The following is an 18721-nucleotide window of genomic DNA, read 5'->3' as shown; positions in this document are numbered from 1 at the left end:
TTATTATGCCTTTGAAATGTGTCCGCATTGTTCGAAGTTCGAACAGGTATCTTCATTTATCAACACACCCTCTACCATGCGCAATGGATTGATTATAACAGCTTGATGAATATCTTATTCAAAGTCAATGCCTTCAATTATGATTAAGTTTATTAGTTAAATTGTCACATTTTGATCAGCTAGTACAAAGACAATTGGTTATTTACTCAAAAAATAAATAAATAAAAACAAACCGCTTGAAACTAACCAGCCATACCCGAAAGAACAAGAAAAAAGAAGAAGTATTTTTATGAGACTTACCTAAAAATATATGGATAAAGTTTAGTTACAAAATTAAATGAAACCTAAAATTACAATCTTATTCAATATTTTTTTATTGGAGGTGAATTTTAACAAATTCATCATTGGATTACATCTTCATCTTATATCCTTCATACTTGTAAAATTTCTAGAAAATTAAATATTAATAGCTATCTCATCAATAAATTGTTTAAATTGTAAGTTTTTGAAGTTTCAAATTATGCATAAAATATAAAATTATAAATCATACAGTAAATAATATCCAATTGATACAAAATTTGATATGTGTATTAAGAATGCAAAGAATGTACAATTTAAGGATTGGGCAAATTACATTTATCCACATGTTGTTTGACTGAAATTTAAATTCTCTTCCTGTGATTTGAAGTTTAATACTATAACCACCTAAGGTTAACTCAGTTAAGGATCTGTAATCCACTTCCGTTAAAAACAGGACTAAATATGTAATCTTGCTCCACCTTTATATATCTCTCCTCTCAACACATAAAATACATAAAGATTCTGGAGAAAATAAGATAAAAAAGATGCTAATAAGGATTAAAGAAGCTTACGTTTTCCAAGGGAAATCTCTGTTCCTAAACTGACTTTAGTTCCAATTGATTTTGTTTTCTTTACAATTCCCAGGAATTCAATACATCGGAATCCAATTCCAACAAAAGGGTATCCTTGGAATTTCATTTCCCTTAAAAGAAAAACCTAAAAAAATATCGGATTATTCATTATTGCATCAACCCACGTTCTTAAATTCCAGCTCCTCTGATCTGATGCTTACTTTGTTCCTCACCACTCATATGCATTAAGACAAAATCCAGAAATTATAATAAAAGAAAATTTCAAAGCGTAATTCTTGGAGATTCCTAGTAAAATGTCAAAATTGAAAATTCCTTATTTTTCTTATTTATTTTTCCGAAATATATAATAAAAATTGATAATTCAGGTTTGTTTGAATGTCAGAAGGTGAGATTGTGATTTGAGCTCAACTGGATCTTCTTTTATCTTTACTAAGGTCTTTATGATTTTATTTTCTCTTGAATTTTTATGTTTTTTGTGTTTTTAGAGAGGAGAGATATAAAAATGAAACAAAATTACATATTTAATCATATTTTAAACTGAGGTGGGTCACAGAACCTTAACTGAGTTAACCTCAGGTGGGTAAAGTGTCAAAAGTCAAACTACAGGCAGGCAACTTAAATTTCGATCAAACCACAGGTAGGTAAATTGTAATTTGCTCTTAACGATTAGATTTTTAAAATATATATTAATATTTATTTTATTAGGTAAAATTGTAGCTTTAGACTATAACCAATTTTGTAACTAAATTTTGTCCAAAATATATATTATATGTGTGTGTGTGTGTGTTAATAGATTGGGAGAGAAGAAAGCAAGCAATTTTTTGGGTAATTACATTTTATTACTTTATACTATATCACAAATTAAATTTTGTACCCTAAACTGTTAGAATGTACAGTTTTCACCATCAATTATAATCTGTTGCACTTTGCATCCTATTGTTAATTTTGCTAGATAAAAAAAAAAATTAAAGTTTAGGGTGTAAAATGTAATTTAGAATATAGTTTAGAGAGGTAAAGTATGATTTTTCTTTTGTTTTTAAGGGATTGAGAAGATGGACAATTGAGTTTTTTCACGTGGTGCCATCCAAGATATCGGTAGAATTGATGGTAGGGTGCAAATTGTAACACGAATTATAGTTTAGGATGCAAACTATATATTCTAAAAGTTTAGAGTGTAAAGTGTAATTGATACTCCCAAAAATTTTCAAACGGGATAAGAATGTATCTAGAATGGATATACTAAGTCATTCATATTTTAATTCAATAAATAAATAGCATGTGAAAGGTCAGTAGATTAATTCTGACAAAAAAATTATAAAATTAATTCACATGACATTCATTTATTGGGTTGTTACATGGATAACTTCGAATATCTGTTAGGAGTGATACTTTCTTCAAACAGAAAAAGCAGCTACCAAAAGTGACCAAAACTAGATTAAATTTCTTCACCCAATTTATTATACTTTCTTAATCAAATAATGTTCATAGTATCACACGGAAAATGAATCCCACCAAGGAAAGCGCATTATGCTTAGCACTGAACAGAAAACACCTAAAATTAAACTCAACAATGTGCAAACTGGTCTAAATTAAGCATGGGATGACACTTTGGATTATGCCTAAACTCTTTTCCCCATGAGGAGAGTCACACGTGCCACTGAACTATGACACCCTTTCCACACTCAACAAAAGACTTATTGTTTCTCAAAAAATAAAAAAAAACAATAGACTTACAACAGCGTCCACATTGGTGAAGCTATTTTTTTAGTTATTTGATACCACAAAAAGTTAATTTATTTATTTTATTTACCCATTTTACAAAACATCCAGCATCAGGGGATCTGTTTTAGCTTTTAACACAATAAAATAATATAAATATCACAATAAAATAATATATCTACTATAATAAAATAATATATCTACTACAATAAGAGCATCTTCAGCAAATTCTTTAAATTTTTGTACTATTTGAAGAGTGAACAGTTATATTTACTTTTTACCAAACTACTTATTTAAATACGCTTTCCAATAGACTCTCTATTTTTTATTTACTTCATTTAAATATTATTTATTTATTATATCTTTCTTATTTCTTCATCTTTTTTTAATCAACAAGAGAAAGAGTTGATATAATACTACCTGCTGGAAATTTGTAATAAAAAAAATTCAATTGCTAAGGAATAGTAGCCCATCAAACTTGGTGAGCTACTGTGCATGAGCAAATTTTTTTTTTTTTTTAATAAATTTTTTGAGATTTAGAGAGACTATTGGAGACCTATATTTTGTGGGTTCACTCTCCACAGTAGAGAGGATTTTGTGTTTAGCTCTCCTGTTGAAGATGCTCTAAGTTGTTCTCATTGTTAATAAAAAAAGGTAAGGTAAGTCCTTTTTTTTTGTTAATTCTTGAGCACTGTAGCAAATGTGAAACCAATGAATCTATTACCTCATAGCCAAACTATGAACTAGTCTTTGCAGTATACATAGCCTTAACTCCTTTTTCGTTTTTCCTTTTGCCATGTGGCTACATATCCTTTAAATGAACTTGACAATAAAATATTTTACAGAAATTCAATTTGATATATAAACACAAATAAGATAAAGCTAGCTATGAAAGAATTCCAAGGACCTTCATCAGCAGTGACTGTCCTGTTTCAATGTATTACTCCAATTTTCAGCTATGGCTACTGGAATGGTTTCATTCATATTTCCCAGATCTGTTCCAATTATTGACAATATGTAAGGGAAAAATGGGAAAATGTTAAAGATTAATATCCACCTCCATATATGCAAATAGTTCATGATACTATTTATTCGTCCATTATTTAGGTGAATCTTTACTCTTTGGTGTTCTTATTACTACTTATTATGAGTTCTTTTATAAATATAACAAAATCTCTTAATATTTTCGCAACAAAATAAGATATGAACCCATTATAAATAAAATAAATAAAATTACAATTGGACTTATAACAATTCAAAACGAAGTGATTATAAATATCATTATATAGGTCCATTGGCTATGCTTTCCCTGTTATGATTGTGTTTGGCCCTAGTGATTAGTAGTTTTGTTTATGGGAAATATTATATTAGTTGCCAAAGTAAATAGAAAAATGTTGGTGCGGATTCTAGAAAATGCAAATAAGGGAAATTGAATAAAGAGAATCAAAATAGAATAATGCCAAGAAAAAAAATTTTGTTTTTTTTTTTCATAATAATTCAATTAATGAGTGGTGTGATCAGAGAAACATCACTGTCATATGGGTCCAATACTTATTAGTACCAATGGAGGAACCAGAATCATGTGTTCTATTTTAAGTATTCTACTTTATACTCCACAAATTGTAGTGTGTCACGTGTTTGATTTTTTCCCCTCTATTTTAAACTTTGGTTATTTTCAAAGGAAATTAACGGGTAATTGATAGATTACAAAATGGAGTACGAAAAGTAAACACGTATGATTTAGATATTTAGGTAATATCTTAATCTTTATTTAGATTATTTCACTCCTTGTGCATGAGACACCCTGACAACCTTATTGACATATAATATTATAGATGAAATTTAGAACCTCAAGATTCACGACTGGTTTTCAAAACCCAACACTTAAGTTTCCCTGAAAAGATGAAATAAAATATTTTTGTTCCAATTACAATATATCATAACAATAGTCGTGGAAAAAAAAGTTGCGTCCTTGTATGTATATATTTTTTCTTTGAATGCTTCATTTTTTTTTCTCTGAATGCATTGTGTCTTTTTATATTCATTCTACATTTATTGATCAAGATATAGTAACATCTGCCTAAATAAATATCATTTTCAATGGGGACCAGAAGAAGGGGGCGCTCAAAAACAATAACGGTTGGACATACCAATCTTATTATATTCTGACCCTTCACTTTGTGTGAGCTTACAAGCAAAAGACAAAGCCAAGGCATAGTTTGGATGTTTCAGTTTCAGTTTGCCATATCTAGTACTCCTGTTTCCTTGGGATCCTCAAAACACCCCCATAAATCCTGACCGTTCAATCCTATCAGCTAAAGTCTCTCACCCGAGTACACGTGCTGCCTATCTTTTATTCCCTTTTTTAGTCTTTTGCTTCCATGCATGGAATTCTCCTCCAACTACAACACAAACAAAAAGAGAGAGAAAGAGAAAGAGTCATGGTTTTGCTTTGATTGTTCTTCGTAGGCCTCTTCATCGCCATCATTAGCGAGACCCAATTTTGAATTATCTTTTCAAAGCCCCATTAAATTTGTTTTGAACATTCAAAGAGTGAGAGAGAGAATAATGGAAATTTAAAGGGACCCCTTTGTTTTGGTTTGGATCTCGTACTTCACCGAACTGTCACATCTGACCCCTTTCTGATTCTTTGCTTATCATCACCACCAGAGAAAAAGCAAGAAACTTCCTGATCTGTTGCTGAACTTCTCGATCTGGGTGTGCTTCTTCTCACTGCTTATTCTTTTGCTTAGGATCATGGAATGTAGCAATAGCATTCTTGTGGATTTGAGGTAATAATACTTATATAGTTTCCTGGTTTTGTTTTTGCACATCTTTTGGTTTTTACTGGTCAGATATAAAATCAATGGAAGAAGATCAGCAAAAGAAGTTCGTGTGCAAGTTTTGCAACAGAAGGTTCTCGTGTGGGAAGGCCTTAGGTGGTCACATCAGGACCCACATGAATAAGAATTCAGCTGAAGAAGAAGACGAAGTAGAAGTGGAAGCTGATGGTAATGTTAATGCTAATAATGTGGTAAAGTTTCAATCTTTGAATGGTGGAAGGAGGAGCAAGAGGGATTTGTCAGGGTTTGAAGCTGATGGTTTGGATTCTGGTTATGGTCTTAGAGAGAACCCCAGGAAAACTTGGAGGCTTGTGGATTCAAGTAGTGCTACTCTATTGCAGGAAAGGGTGTGTAAAGAATGTGGCAAAGGTTTTCAATCTTTGAAAGCTCTCTGCGGTCACATGGCTTGTCACTCGGATAAAGAGAAGCTGATTAGCAAATTTGAGGACAATTCATTGATGGATAGTCACTCAGACACTGAGACATCGGGTCCAACACAGCTTAGGAGATCGAAGAGAATGAGGTACAAGGCTGTTGATGCTTACCCTTCTGGTTATACTATGGCAAATGGTTCTTCATCTGTGTCTGGGAATGAACAAGAACAAGAAGAGGTGGCTAAGTGTTTGATGATGTTGTCTAGGGACTCTGGTCAAAGAAATGGCTTGAATTCTTTGGCAGAGTCTTCGGATAACAATTCAGTGGTTTTAGAGGCCAAATCATGTTCTATTGATGTGAAAATGAAAATTACCATGAAGAATAGTAGGGACTGTGCCTCTAACATTAATGAGATTGTGAAGCTTAAGAAGAAAATAGACAAGAAGTTGAAAACTTCTGAGATTAGTCTTTCTGACAATTCTGATTCTGGGTATTTTAGGAATGGACCCAAAAAGGCTGAGTCAGACGTTTCTGTTGATGGGTCTTATTGGGGTGATGGATTTAAGAAGCCTAAAGTGTATTATGGATCTGGGATTGGGGGCTTTGATTCTGAATTGGGTAAAAGTTCAAGCTTTGAATTAAGGAAGGAGTTGATCAATGATGAAGGATATGGTCCAGTTGGTACAGAGTGCGATTTAAGAATGAAAGCTAAAAATGATTCTTTCAGTCCTGAATTTTCAGAGGGCTCCAGCAAGAAGATAAAAAATTATTCTTCCAAAGTTAAAGGTAGCAAGAATGCACAAAAGAGAGGCAAATATGAGTGCTTGAATTGTAACATGAGCTTCCATTCTCATAGGGCTCTCGGGGGACACAGAGCTAGCCATACAAAGAGCAATGGATACTGTGAGGCTATATATGAGAGCGGCGAAAACAGCACAGGCACTGGTTCTCTTGCTGTTCCAAAGCCTCAGAGTAAACATGTTGTGTCTTGCAGTGTGAAGACCTCAACTAGTCAGAGTTTCTCTGGCCATTCTAAGAAAAGAATGGGGCCAAGGAAAAGCAAGGGGCATGAATGTCCAATCTGCTTCAGGGTTTTCCGGTCGGGCCAAGCTTTGGGTGGTCACAAGAGGTCCCATTTTATTGGAGGTTCTGAAGAAAGAACTTTGGTCCTCAAGCAAGAGCTCCCTGAGTTTCATGGTCTAATTGATCTTAATCTTCCTGCTCCCATTGATGAAGAGGCAAATGGGGATGATGCCCAGTTCATGCCATGGTAGGTTGCAAGCAGAAACAAGCAATGAGTTGCTGATTTATATATATTTATTTATTTTTATCAAACCTCCATGAAGATGCAAGAGATGCAAAGGTGTACAGACAAGTTGGCCAATTTCTTTTCCTTTTTCACTTTGCTTCAGATTCAAGAATGTTCGGTTGAGGTAAATGTTCCATTGCTGCTCCTGGCCCTGTACACAGCAGTTTGTCTTGCATTTGAAGTTCTTCATTTCTTTTAAGTTCATTCGTCTATTTCATCTGCAAACTGCCATATGTGCACGAAATTAGTTCTATATTTCTTCTTTAGTTTAACATCTTCCCTGAAAACTACTTCAATTAGTGGCTTTAAACTGTGATTTTTGGTCCCAATTTTGTCTTTGTGGAGACCCTGAATAAAGCTGTCTCTCTTTGCTACATTGGATGAGTAAAAATCACAACATTTTTCTTATTAAGCTTGTCTTATCAAATTTGTTTCCTTTGGACATGGACTAAATGTGAATATTTGATGGGTTGGGTTGAGGTAGGTCTTGGTTTCAAATGTTACCATTGAAAATTTTCTAATATCAGTCCCCAGCACATATGATTACTTGAACAAAATTCACTGTTGAAGCACTTTCTTAAGGAAAATAGAGAATCAAGGACCACCTGCTTTTGAGGGGGCCTTATGATAAAGTTCCATTCTAAAGGTTGGGAGGGAAGTTTCCTTTTGAAGTTCCAAGCCGAAATACTATTTATTCACATTCATATAATACTATGTTAATTTTCTGTAAAGCTCCTAATCATTCTTCCTTGAAGTTGTGCATTTTGATTAGCTTTTGTTGAAAACTTATAATGCTTCTTTTGCTGAAAGTTGGCAAAATATAATTGTATCTGGAAAAACGAGGCCTTAAAAATCTGCATATAATCAAATAAGCAAAAAAAAAAAAAAAAAAAAAAAAAAAAAAAAACTAATAGTAAAAAAGTTAGTCCACACAGATTAATGCATATAAGATCTACTCTGATTGGTAGTATTTCTTTACCACATAATTCTTTTGGGTTAGTGTTCTCTACCATAGAATATGGCATAGGGTCAACCCAATGAATTCTATTTATTCCAGACAAAGGCTACAATTTAGTTCCCTTTTCGAAACAGGATGGCTTATTGTTAAAGATTCTCCATTTCACTAATTTTATAAGTCGGCAATGAAAGGGAATATATTGAGTGGTTGAGTAAAATTCTTGAGCTCAAAGATTGGTTAGGGATAATTGGTTTGTGGAATTATTAGGAATTAAAGTCGATGTACTTTTTATCATTCAGTGTGAAAGTGTAGATTGAGGTGGTTGTTTCGTCACCTACCATTAAAAACAATGCTATTTATATAGCAATACTATGGGCATAACTTTATTCACAACTTATAATGTAGCAAGTTTTTATCAAACCTGATGTCACTTTCTCATGGATCTATTACTGACATTTTTTTTATGTATCAAATTATCAATTACAACAAATAACGCAAATAATTGTGCAAAATTGGATCTCTCTCCATGCTCTCTTTAGCTTGACAGGGTGGGAGAATTTGTTTTTTGTTTGTTTTTTTCTTTATTTCCTTTACATTTGTTGCCGATTCCATTCTTATTATCCTTTTGGGTGTGTGAGGGGACAACTTTGTTTGACATGTTATGGGCTCAAGTAAGCTTCTATAAAAGGCCGAATCAAGAAGCACTCAAGGAGAATCAAACTCCCATGGGATAGAGAGAATTATGAACTCATATGGGTTGGAGTCAGCTTGCATCATATTGAATCAAGGACCACTTGTGAATGAGCGACTCTTACGCAAACTGATTGATTTGGTTTGTGGAATTTTTCAATTGGGTTGTATTGTCTTTTATTTTAAATAATTTCTTTCTTTTAATAAATTTCCTTGTGAAAAGGGGGACAAAGCAATTTAGAAAGAACTTTATTGGGTCTGCCATTATCCTATCATATGTCCAAGCCCATTACTATTTTTTTGACAAAAGTGGTGCTTGGATTAAAGAGGTTAAAGTTATATTTCAAATAAATTTGAATGTCTAACAAGGCTTTGCCTAAACTAAACCAACATATTGTTTTTATATATGCATAGTTAAACTTTAGTGTCTTGTAAAGCAAATAGGAAAGCCACAAAGATGACACTAAGGGAGTGAGTGAGGACTACTATTTGCAATGACAATAGAGACTCTAGTGCTTGGTAATATCTATGGTATGTTTCCTAGCAAATAAGGTAGTTTGTTTGTTTCTGATTTTCCTTTTTTGTTTGGCTCGGAATATACTCATCCTCGTGCTCTAGCCTGCATTTTGCAATGTCGATCACAGAGTTCATGTAATTTGTAATGTTGATGTGATATATATATATATATTTGAGTGAATTGATTTGCTCATATTAATGAGACAAAACACATTTCTTATTTGAGGAAAAAAAACTTTTTTTTTTTTTAGAGTTTTAACGTATGCCGTCCGCTCTTAATGATAGCTGATATTGAATCCTAAATCTCTTATTCAATTATAAGAGATTTTACCACCTAAGCTAACTGGAACTCACGACAAAGCTCTTTATTAGTTGGCTTAATTAGAAACACAAATTAATAGTTATACCCAATGAATATTACTCAAGTATTAAATTTTGTCTCATTATATATTTTTTTTTGAGACAGAATTTTATACTTGAGTAATATTCATTGGGTATAAGTATAACTATTAATTTGTGGTTCTAATTAGGCCAAGCCAACTAATAAAGTGCTTTGTCCTCAAATATAAAATACGTTATTAAAATTTTGGCTATACAAAAAAAGAAACTAACTAGTATTTTGGCCTAATTGTAAAAAACAATCATTATTAAATATACCTCATAAATTTTAAATTCTATCTTATTTATAAATTTTTTTTATACTAATTTTATCAATGAAATATCTGGTTAGTACAAAATATTTGAAAGAACTACAGTAATTTGTTGTCAACAATTTATGACATTTTTCGTGGCACAAACTTTTTCACAAGTAATATGTTGTTGTACCTTTTCCTCATACCAAACGCATTGTTAATTTCCTTTACCGGTCACCTGTTTATAAAATGGATCTTAGCCTTTTAGTTTGTTCACTATCGATAGAAACAAGTGTTCACTTCATGGAGTAGTACACCTAACATTGCTTCATGATATTTCTTTCCGTTATTACCATAGAATATTCTTTGTTAGCATGAAAATGCAATTATACTGGTCATCTATGTTTTTTTTTAAGGTGAGAAATCTTCATTAAAAAAAAATATAGATGTTTGACATGTAATCCTTTTCTTTTTCAGTGTGATTGACATCTAATTCAGATAGTAATTTGATCTATCATGATAAGGCAATCTTGGAGTTGTCAATTATAGACTGTACCTTACTTATTTGGGCATCACCTATCATTTTTCTGCCCCAAAATAAATCTAACAATGCTAAATTTATTTTTATGACTAATAGATAATACGAATGGACTTGGTTTGAGCCTCCAGTGTATGATTGTATCCGTTGTGATGGCAACACGTGATAAAAAATAGACACATATTATTAATGCAATGAGTCCAGCGTACTAAAACATTGGACCCAATCTTTGCTTAATAAAAATGATATTAATGATGAAAACTCATCTATCATGCTAATAACAAGATTTCCTTGTTTGAGCTTGACTTTTTAATAGTCTTAAATAGAAACTTGACAAGTTGTAATTAATGGAGACAAGTCATATTTCTAATTTTCAAAATCCTTAATTTTAGATAAACTTCTTCTCTCCCACTACATATTTAAATTGAACATTCATCTGATAGTTGAGTACCTACTTGGGTTTCTTATCTTTCTTTTTTTATCTTTTTGAATCTCAAACTTATTGAAATCTATTTGCATTTGTATGGCTTTTGTTGCTTTGTGATAGTGGTTTCTTGGTTTAATTCTGTTTTGAAACAAATTGGAATTAAGTTTTTATTTTTATTTTTTGAGAGAGAGTTTCAACATATGACGTCTGCTCTTGATGATAGTTCTTTATCATCAAACCAAGATGCCAATCAGTTTTTGGTACAGGTGAAAATTGAACTCCAAATATCTTATTCAACCATCAGAGACTTTACCAGTTAAACTAACTAAAATCCACAATTGGAATTAAGTTATATGCTAACAATTGGATATTTTTATGTGGGCGTCTCCCTTAACATGTATTCCTTTTCTTTTCTTTTCTTTTTTACTTGTTTTATTTATGTGTGTTTTATGTTGTGATTATTAGGATTATTTTTTTGAACGGCTAGTTATTAGGAAGTTTGTTTCCCTTTTTTTTCCCATTCTTTTGTGGGTATCTTTTATATGTCACTATTCAGTAGATGTTTTTGCTTTTGCATGGAGTTGGATTTAATTTTCAATTCTTAAGGTAGTAAGGAATGGTGTCTTTTGACAATGGTCTATGTTTGCTGGTGAATTGTGGTTTGTGAGGATGTAAATGGTTTGATTTTATTGTAATGATTGGGTGGGTTAGGGAAGAGATGGATGCATATTTATTTTATTTTGTGACTCTAGAATTTATCAAGGACCCAAACGCAATACAACAAAATTTAGTATATGAGGAATTTATTTTGGTACAACAGTAAAAGAATTACAATATTAAAAGTTACGGGTTTCTAGCAGAGTGGTTGATACTGTATCGGTACCGGCCAGTACACTGGTACCGGTACACTTCTATTTTGTACCGAAAAAAATATTGGTCGTGTACCGGCCGTGTACCGGCCGTACCAGACGGAAACACAAAATGCTGTGTGTGTGTGTGTGTGTTTTTTTTTTTTTTTTTTGTAATTGTGGCAGTTTTTGTCTCTAAAATAATCAATAATGAAAGTATTTTATAGATAATTTCATTATTTCACCTAACCTTTGATCTCTCCAATTCTTTTACTTAATTTGGATTTGGTGTTTGAATTAAGAGTTCCATTTTCTCATTTTTTAATTGTTTTACCTGCATCAATTCTAATCTCCAGTTGATCTTTAGGTTGCTGTATCAATCAGTACACAATAGTTGAAATGGAAGGTATTTATGAGACTAAAAGTTGGAGAGTCTGTGTGTGTATGTGTGTGTAAATAGAGATTTTGTGTGTGTATGTATTAAATATATAAAATAGCAGTAAACCCGAAACGGTACACCGATTTTGATCGGTATCCGAAATATATCGTATTGGTGGCCAAACCGGTACAGCCTCCGGTACGGTATTGACATCCTTGGTTTCTAGCCTTAAATATCCAAGTTTTTATTTTTTATTCTTATTGAAACTTAGATTTCAAAGTTACAACATATTGCAATTTTCGTATTAATGTTTCTAGAGATTTCAAGTATATATTAGATTTTGTGTTAAGTATTACTATATTTTAAAATTACTTTAAAGTACAAAACAGTGGAAGTGAAATCTCTTGCATCAATGAAGTTCCACTTTAACTTTTGTACAAAGCATTTCAATTAATTTCAAAATTACAACAAATTTCAATTTTTGGATCCATTTTTTATATAAGATTTTGATAGAAAAATGCATGTGCGCAGCGGAAAACAAATGGATCTACTTCATTCATAAATGTTAACATGTACTATGTAAATTTCAGAATTTGAGAACAAGAGAGTATACCTTGGAGTGGTAAATTTCAAAACCGAAGATCAGAAGCACTTGGGAATGCTTTCAATCTTCACTCCAATTCTACTAACGCCCAAGATGTGTGGTCTCTTAATCAGTTCCAAAGGGAGAATATCAAAAAGTGTCTAACACTTTTGCACCACTTCGTAAATGTTCTTACAAAATTCTCTACAAAAAATTCTGTATATTTCTCCATTTATGTCAACTGATTATCTAATTGGGCTTGCCTTTTAGGCCTTTCCAATTGGGCTTAAGTGTGTGGTTTGGAATGATACTAAAAGGGACCAATAAGACAATAGCTTCAATAGGCCTTGGGCTTTTCTGTCAACTCTTGACAAGTCCAAAATTACCATTAACTATATTTAATACCACTATATAAATATAGTTGCACTCTAGGCCTTATTTATAAATTATATCCCAAGACTTTATTGTACATGCAACCCCTTCATAAAATATTCGTAGTAATATAAAGTCATGAAAGAAGACTGTCATTTTGTAGATTACTACATCTTAATTCCTTGAGTACCCGGTTTAATCCTTTAAGTTATTCATCATATATTTATGAAATCCAATTCCATAAACATATACTTTAGTAACTCCTTACTAAAGTGGTTAGGCCTAACTCTCTGAATAACAAATCCATTAAACTTATTTCAAGGGAGTATTTTGTATCTCAGTTAAGAGACTATGAATTCTATCTTGAGAATATATGTTCCATCAACACTAAATGTGGTTGCCCAACATACTGAGGTTTTGACCATTACTCTAGATCTCACTCTTGATATATCAAAGCAACCTACACCCCATGATCAAGTTCATTATTCTCTCAAGATTAAGAGTTTATGCAAATACAAGCCGTGAGTTTATGATTCAATTGACAACCGTTAGGAGAATAATAAAACTCACAACGGTCCAGTTCAGTATGTCTTAACTCTTAAAACATATCAACATACCAACTAGAAATCTCTATTTTCATGATCAAGACAAATCATCTTAGTTGATATGTTATAGTCTTCGCAGATGAAATGCCCAATTTTCATCACCGACTACGAACTACATTTTGAGTTTACAAGGAACTTGTGATTTACATCTTTTGTGACTAAATCACATAAATCACATACAATGCATCTCATGGATTATATGATAATGTTCTAATATTCATGTTATCATTATTTTTAGATAATAATAAAACAACTTTATTAAACACAACATTAAGTCATACATAATGTCATAAATAATAACATACATAGCATCATACAATAGGATTTAAGGGATCTAATCCTAACAGATTTTACAGTGTTACAACTGTGAGATATAGAAATTTAATAAGGTAATTGTGCCATGTGTCATATCTGAGACTGAAGAGGTTGATACAGTTCCAAGGGGACCATACCCTCGAATGGCAAGGTTAGGGAGGCGAGCCTTAGCCACGTCAATGACACACTACCAAAGGAGGTCACACTGTAAAGGAATAGATTCAGAGAGGGGGTTAGTCCTGACGTGTCTGAAGGGATGATAGTTGCCACCATATTTAATGCACCCCACCAAACCCTCTAGCCACATTTATGTGAAGAAGACTCCTGAATAGTGTTGTCTTAGTTGCTGCAACTCACATAAGATTTGGCAAGGCGTCTAATGGGACAAGCACTCGAGTAGTGGCCTTCATGATCAACAAATGGAGAGCCAAGATCAGCTGAAGGAGACTATATAATGTAAGAGATTCTCCTGAAATGGGGGTCATGGAGAATCCTAGAGAGAGAGAAATACTGTAGCAAATCTTCCTTGAGATCAATTTAATATAAGCATTTGTCCTTGGACCTTGGCAGAGGACCAGTATTCTTAATTGTTCCTTGTCTTTTTCTTCTTCTTCAACTGTGCTAGGTTATTTGATTCAAGTTTCCGCCTCTAAAAATTCATTATATTACGTTAGCTCATTCGTGACACCTACAATTGGCGCCATTTGTGGGGAACTTCAGAACTTCACTTAATCTACACCTTCAAGGAGAACACCAAAGGATGTCTAGCAGTGAAGTATTCGTGAGTTCTCATCCTAGGTGGTAAGACCAGTTCATAAACCTAGAAAACCGCCGGGACCGTGAGTTAGCTAGGTTTGAGTCTAGGGGCTCGAGACCAGCTCGTTCCAGTCAACATAGCCACAGTTCGAGATTGTGGAGCCATCTTTCAAATGAGACCGTTGGCCTAAGATAGGAGGTGAACCATTGATGCAGGCAAGTAAGGTAGAACCAGAGAAACCTACAAAGTAGGAGCCTCACTACGAGATCGGGCTCTAGTTTGAAGCTAAAGCGGGGCTGGCATAGGAGAAGTAAGACGCCCATTAGTGAAACAGAAACTAATCCTTCCGAAGATTCGTACAGAGAAAGGCAGCACTAAAGGTGACACAGGCCCATCCCTCGTGGAGATGGGGGTAGGGACGCCATGAGCAAGGCCCTTTCCTAGATTTCCAAGTTGCTTTTCACGAGGTGGATCGAGAGGGTCGAGCTGCCCAAATGCTACACGCAACCCACTTTCATCGTTTACAACGGGAGGATTGATCCCATAGAGCACATTAGCCACTTCAATCTGAGATGACCATATACACTAGAAACAAGGCTTTAATATGCAAGTTGTTCCCCTCCAGCCTCGGCCTCGTGGCTATGAGGTTGTTCGATGGATTACATGAAGGGTCCATTGATTCCTATGAGGAGCTCACTGGAGCTTTTGGTGTGAGGTTCGTTATGTGTAGTAGAGTGCCGAGGACATTGGACTCCTTGCTAGCGTTGTTGATGAGAGAGGGAGAAAACTTGAAGACCTACTCAAATAGGTATTAAGACCTGTACAACGAATTAGAGGGGACTTTGAGGATGTTGCAGTATGCACCTTCAAAAGCGGGCTACCCATCGAGTTTGACCTATAGGAGTCCCTTACCATGAAACCTACTTAGACCATGAAACAGTTGGTGGAATGAATAAACGAGCATAAGAGGGTAGAAGATGACCAAGCATAAATTAAGGGAAAGGCGAAGGACTTCCATGACCGAAAGGATAACTGCTTCAGTAAGATAGTGGGAACTTGGCCCAAGGCAAACTTCCGCAATCAGGGACAGCCAAGCGAGGTCCAACCGGTCAGCTCAGTGTTCAGGGTCCCAATCTACCAAATACTGCAAAAGATCTAAAATGAGCCTTACTTCACTTGGCCACACAAGATGGGCAGAGACCCGACCTAAAGAAATTAGTCAGTGTATTGCCAATATCATAAGGATAAGGGGCATACCACTGAGGAGTGCAAAACCTTACGGTTGTACTTGAACCGTCTAAGTAGGGAAGGAAAGCTGGGAGAGTTCATGAATGAGACCTCAGCACAAAGAGGAGCCCCACATCAAGGATACCAGGGAGAGCAAGCACCACGGCTCCCCTTAGGGACTATTCATGTTATTCTCGCCGAACCTGAATAGACGCTGTCCACGTCAACAGGGGTGATGTCCGTGTTTCCCCCAATTACCAACTTCAGCCGAGAAGACCTCTGCAAGAGGGCCAGGACAGGACCCAATCTGGTTATAGGTTTTTCTAACAAAGACCTGGTTGGCACTACCCAACCTCATGTTGATGTTTTGGTTGTCATAGTGTCTATTGGGGGTTTCGACATGCACAGGGTAATGGTCGACGGGGTAAGTGGGGCTGAAATCATGTATCCCAATCTGTTTAGAGGATTAGGGCTAAAGGAGATAGACCTAGAGAGTTACGAAGCCCCATTCATGGGATTCGATGGGAAAATGGTGATCCCAAAGGGAAGAATCAAGTTACCGGTCCAAGTAGAGAAGGAGGAGGTGTTGGTGGACTTCATTGTGGTGGATGCGTATTCACCATACACAGCTATTCTGGCTCGGCCGTGGCTACACGCTCTCGGAGCCGTATCATCCACTATGCAACAAAAGGTGAAGTTCCCGACTGAAGGTTAGATCGGAGAGATATAAGGATGCTAAGCCTTGGCGAGACAATGCCTTATCACAGCAATTAACCACCGAACCCCTCTAGAAGGAATGGACAAGGCGACCAAAATTATAGTAGTTAATGCTTACAGTGGGCGAAGCCGAGGGCGATAAGGTTGGGGCGGTAGAGGCCTATGAGAGCCTCACCAAGGTGGCTATTGGGAGCAATCCCGACAAATACTTTCAGGTAGGAGCACATCTATCACCGGCAGAAAGCGATGAGTTGGTGGCTTTCCTTAAGCTGCATATTGATGTGTTCGCCTAGGACCGATACAAAGTGCTAGGGATTGATCCAGACTTCATATGCCATCAGCTAAACATGAACCCTAAAGCTTGGCCAAAGAAACAGCCACCTCGAAGATCCTTCGATGAGCATTCCAATGCAGTGAAAGAGGAAGTCAACAAGTTGAAACAAGTTGGGGCAATAAAGGAAGTTTTTATTCGAATTGGCTGGCAAACGCTGTGGTAGTGAAAAAGAAGAATGGAAAATGGAGAGTCTGTGTGGACTTCACTAATCTCAATAAGGCTTGTCCTAAAGACCCCTTCCCAAGGATAGACCAACTGGTAGACGCCACCTTTAGACACCTTCGGATGAGTTTTCTTATTGCTTTCCAAGGATACCACTAGATCCCTCTAACGCGTGCCAACTAGGAAAAAACAACCTTTAGGACTCCCCTCGGCAACTACCACTATCCGGTGATGCCTTTTTGGTTGAAAAATGTAGGATCCACCTACCGGAGAATGGTGACAAGAATGTTCGAGGCCCAGCTGGGTAAGAATATGGAAGCTTATACAAATGACATGGTGATAAAAAGCAAAATTGCGTCCGAGCACGTACAAGACTTCGAGGAAGCTTTTTCAGTGCTCAAGAAACACCAACCGCGGCTAAACGCTTCAAAGTGTTCATTTGGGGTGAGCTCAGGGGAAGTCCCGGGCTTTATGATAACACACCATTGCATTGAGGTCAAAACAAATCAGATCAAGGCCATAAACGATCTACATCCACCTCAGAGCCCCAAAGAGGTGCAGCGGTTGACGGGCATGACAGCAGCCCTGAACAGGTTCATATCGTGGTCGGCTAACCAATGCAGACCATTCTTCCAACTTCTGCACAAGTGGAAGGATTTCTCCATGGCCGAGGAGTGTGATCAAGCCTTTCGAGAACTAAAGAAGTATTTGTCAAATCCGCCGGTGTTGTCCTCTCCTGGGCAAGATGAGGTCCTCTATGCCTAAATAGCTGTCACAAACCATGCGATCAACCTCTTTTTGATTTGGGTCGATTCGGGGGTTCAAATGCCAGTGTACTACGCCAGCAAATCTCTGTAAGATGCCAAGACGAGGCACTCTCACGTAGAAAAAGCCTTCTTAGCCCTCATACACGCTACCAAGAAGTTGCCACACTACTTCCAGGCACATACGGTAGTGGTCTTGACTCAGCTTCCCCTGCAAGCGTTATCGCGGAAATCAGACTATTCTAGAAGGGTGGTGTAGTGGGGAACTATGCTAGGGGCTTTTGACATCAAGTACCAGCCGAGGATATCGATTAAAGGCCAAGTCCTGGTTGACCTCGTTGCCAAGTTCTCGGAGGATCAAACCAAGGAGGGTTTACAAGACCAGGAAGCTGTTAGAGTTTTTGCCACTGAAATTTCCCCTCCAAGGACTGTGTACACGGATGGGGCTGCCAACCAAAGGGGCTCGGGAGTTGGAGTTAGAGTTGTCTCCCCAAACGGGATTGTTCTGGAGAAATCCTTGAGGCTGTCCTTCTCAGCCACTAACAACGAGGCCGAGTACGAGGCGTTATGGTCGAGATTGGAGGCATTAAAGGGCTTGGGAGGAAATAGCATACAGGTCTTTAGTGACTTGCAACTAATAGTGGGGCAAGTACTGGGAGAGTATGAGGCCAAGGATGCAAGGATGCAAGCCTATTTGGGCAAGATAAAACAACTCTAGGCACATTTTCAGAAGTTCACCTTGAAGCAAGTACCATGGT

General features: G+C 35.8%; 2 protein-coding genes across 2 annotated transcripts; both read left to right on the top strand.

Annotated features, from left to right (window-relative positions):
• The first annotated feature begins 5018 nt into the window (after window positions 1-5018).
• Window positions 5019-7457, top strand: LOC142629555 (uncharacterized). Its single transcript, XM_075803561.1, has 2 exons — window positions 5019-5330; window positions 5468-7457. Exon 2 carries the CDS (start codon window positions 5479-5481, stop codon window positions 7102-7104), a length of 1626 nt encoding a protein of 541 aa, XP_075659676.1. The 5' UTR covers window positions 5019-5330; window positions 5468-5478; the 3' UTR covers window positions 7105-7457.
• An 8764-nt stretch (window positions 7458-16221) lies between these two features.
• LOC142629221 (uncharacterized) lies at window positions 16222-17200 on the top strand. Its single transcript, XM_075803182.1, has 3 exons — window positions 16222-16696; window positions 16824-16918; window positions 16997-17200. Exons 1-3 carry the CDS (start codon window positions 16222-16224, stop codon window positions 17198-17200), a joined length of 774 nt encoding a protein of 257 aa, XP_075659297.1.
• The last annotated feature ends 1521 nt before the right edge of the window (window positions 17201-18721 follow it).

This window comes from Castanea sativa, chromosome 3, assembly GCF_040712315.1.
Source record: "Castanea sativa cultivar Marrone di Chiusa Pesio chromosome 3, ASM4071231v1".
Lineage (NCBI taxonomy): Eukaryota > Viridiplantae > Streptophyta > Magnoliopsida > Fagales > Fagaceae > Castanea > Castanea sativa.
Note: the sequence above shows the minus strand (reverse complement) of the source record. Positions and strands in the feature narration are given on the sequence as shown.

Bases quoted from the DNA above. Each gene is read 5' to 3' on its own strand.
- LOC142629555 (XM_075803561.1), top strand. From the start codon at position 5,479: ATGGAAGAAGATCAGCAAAAGAAGTTCGTGTGCAAGTTTTGCAACAGA.
- LOC142629221 (XM_075803182.1), top strand. From the start codon at position 16,222: ATGTCCGTGTTTCCCCCAATTACCAACTTCAGCCGAGAAGACCTCTGC. The intron at 16,697-16,823 runs GTTAGATCGGAG...TAATGCTTACAG, and splicing joins GGTGAAGTTCCCGACTGAAG to TGGGCGAAGCCGAGGGCGAT. The intron at 16,919-16,996 runs GTAGGAGCACAT...GTGTTCGCCTAG, and splicing joins ATCCCGACAAATACTTTCAG to GACCGATACAAAGTGCTAGG.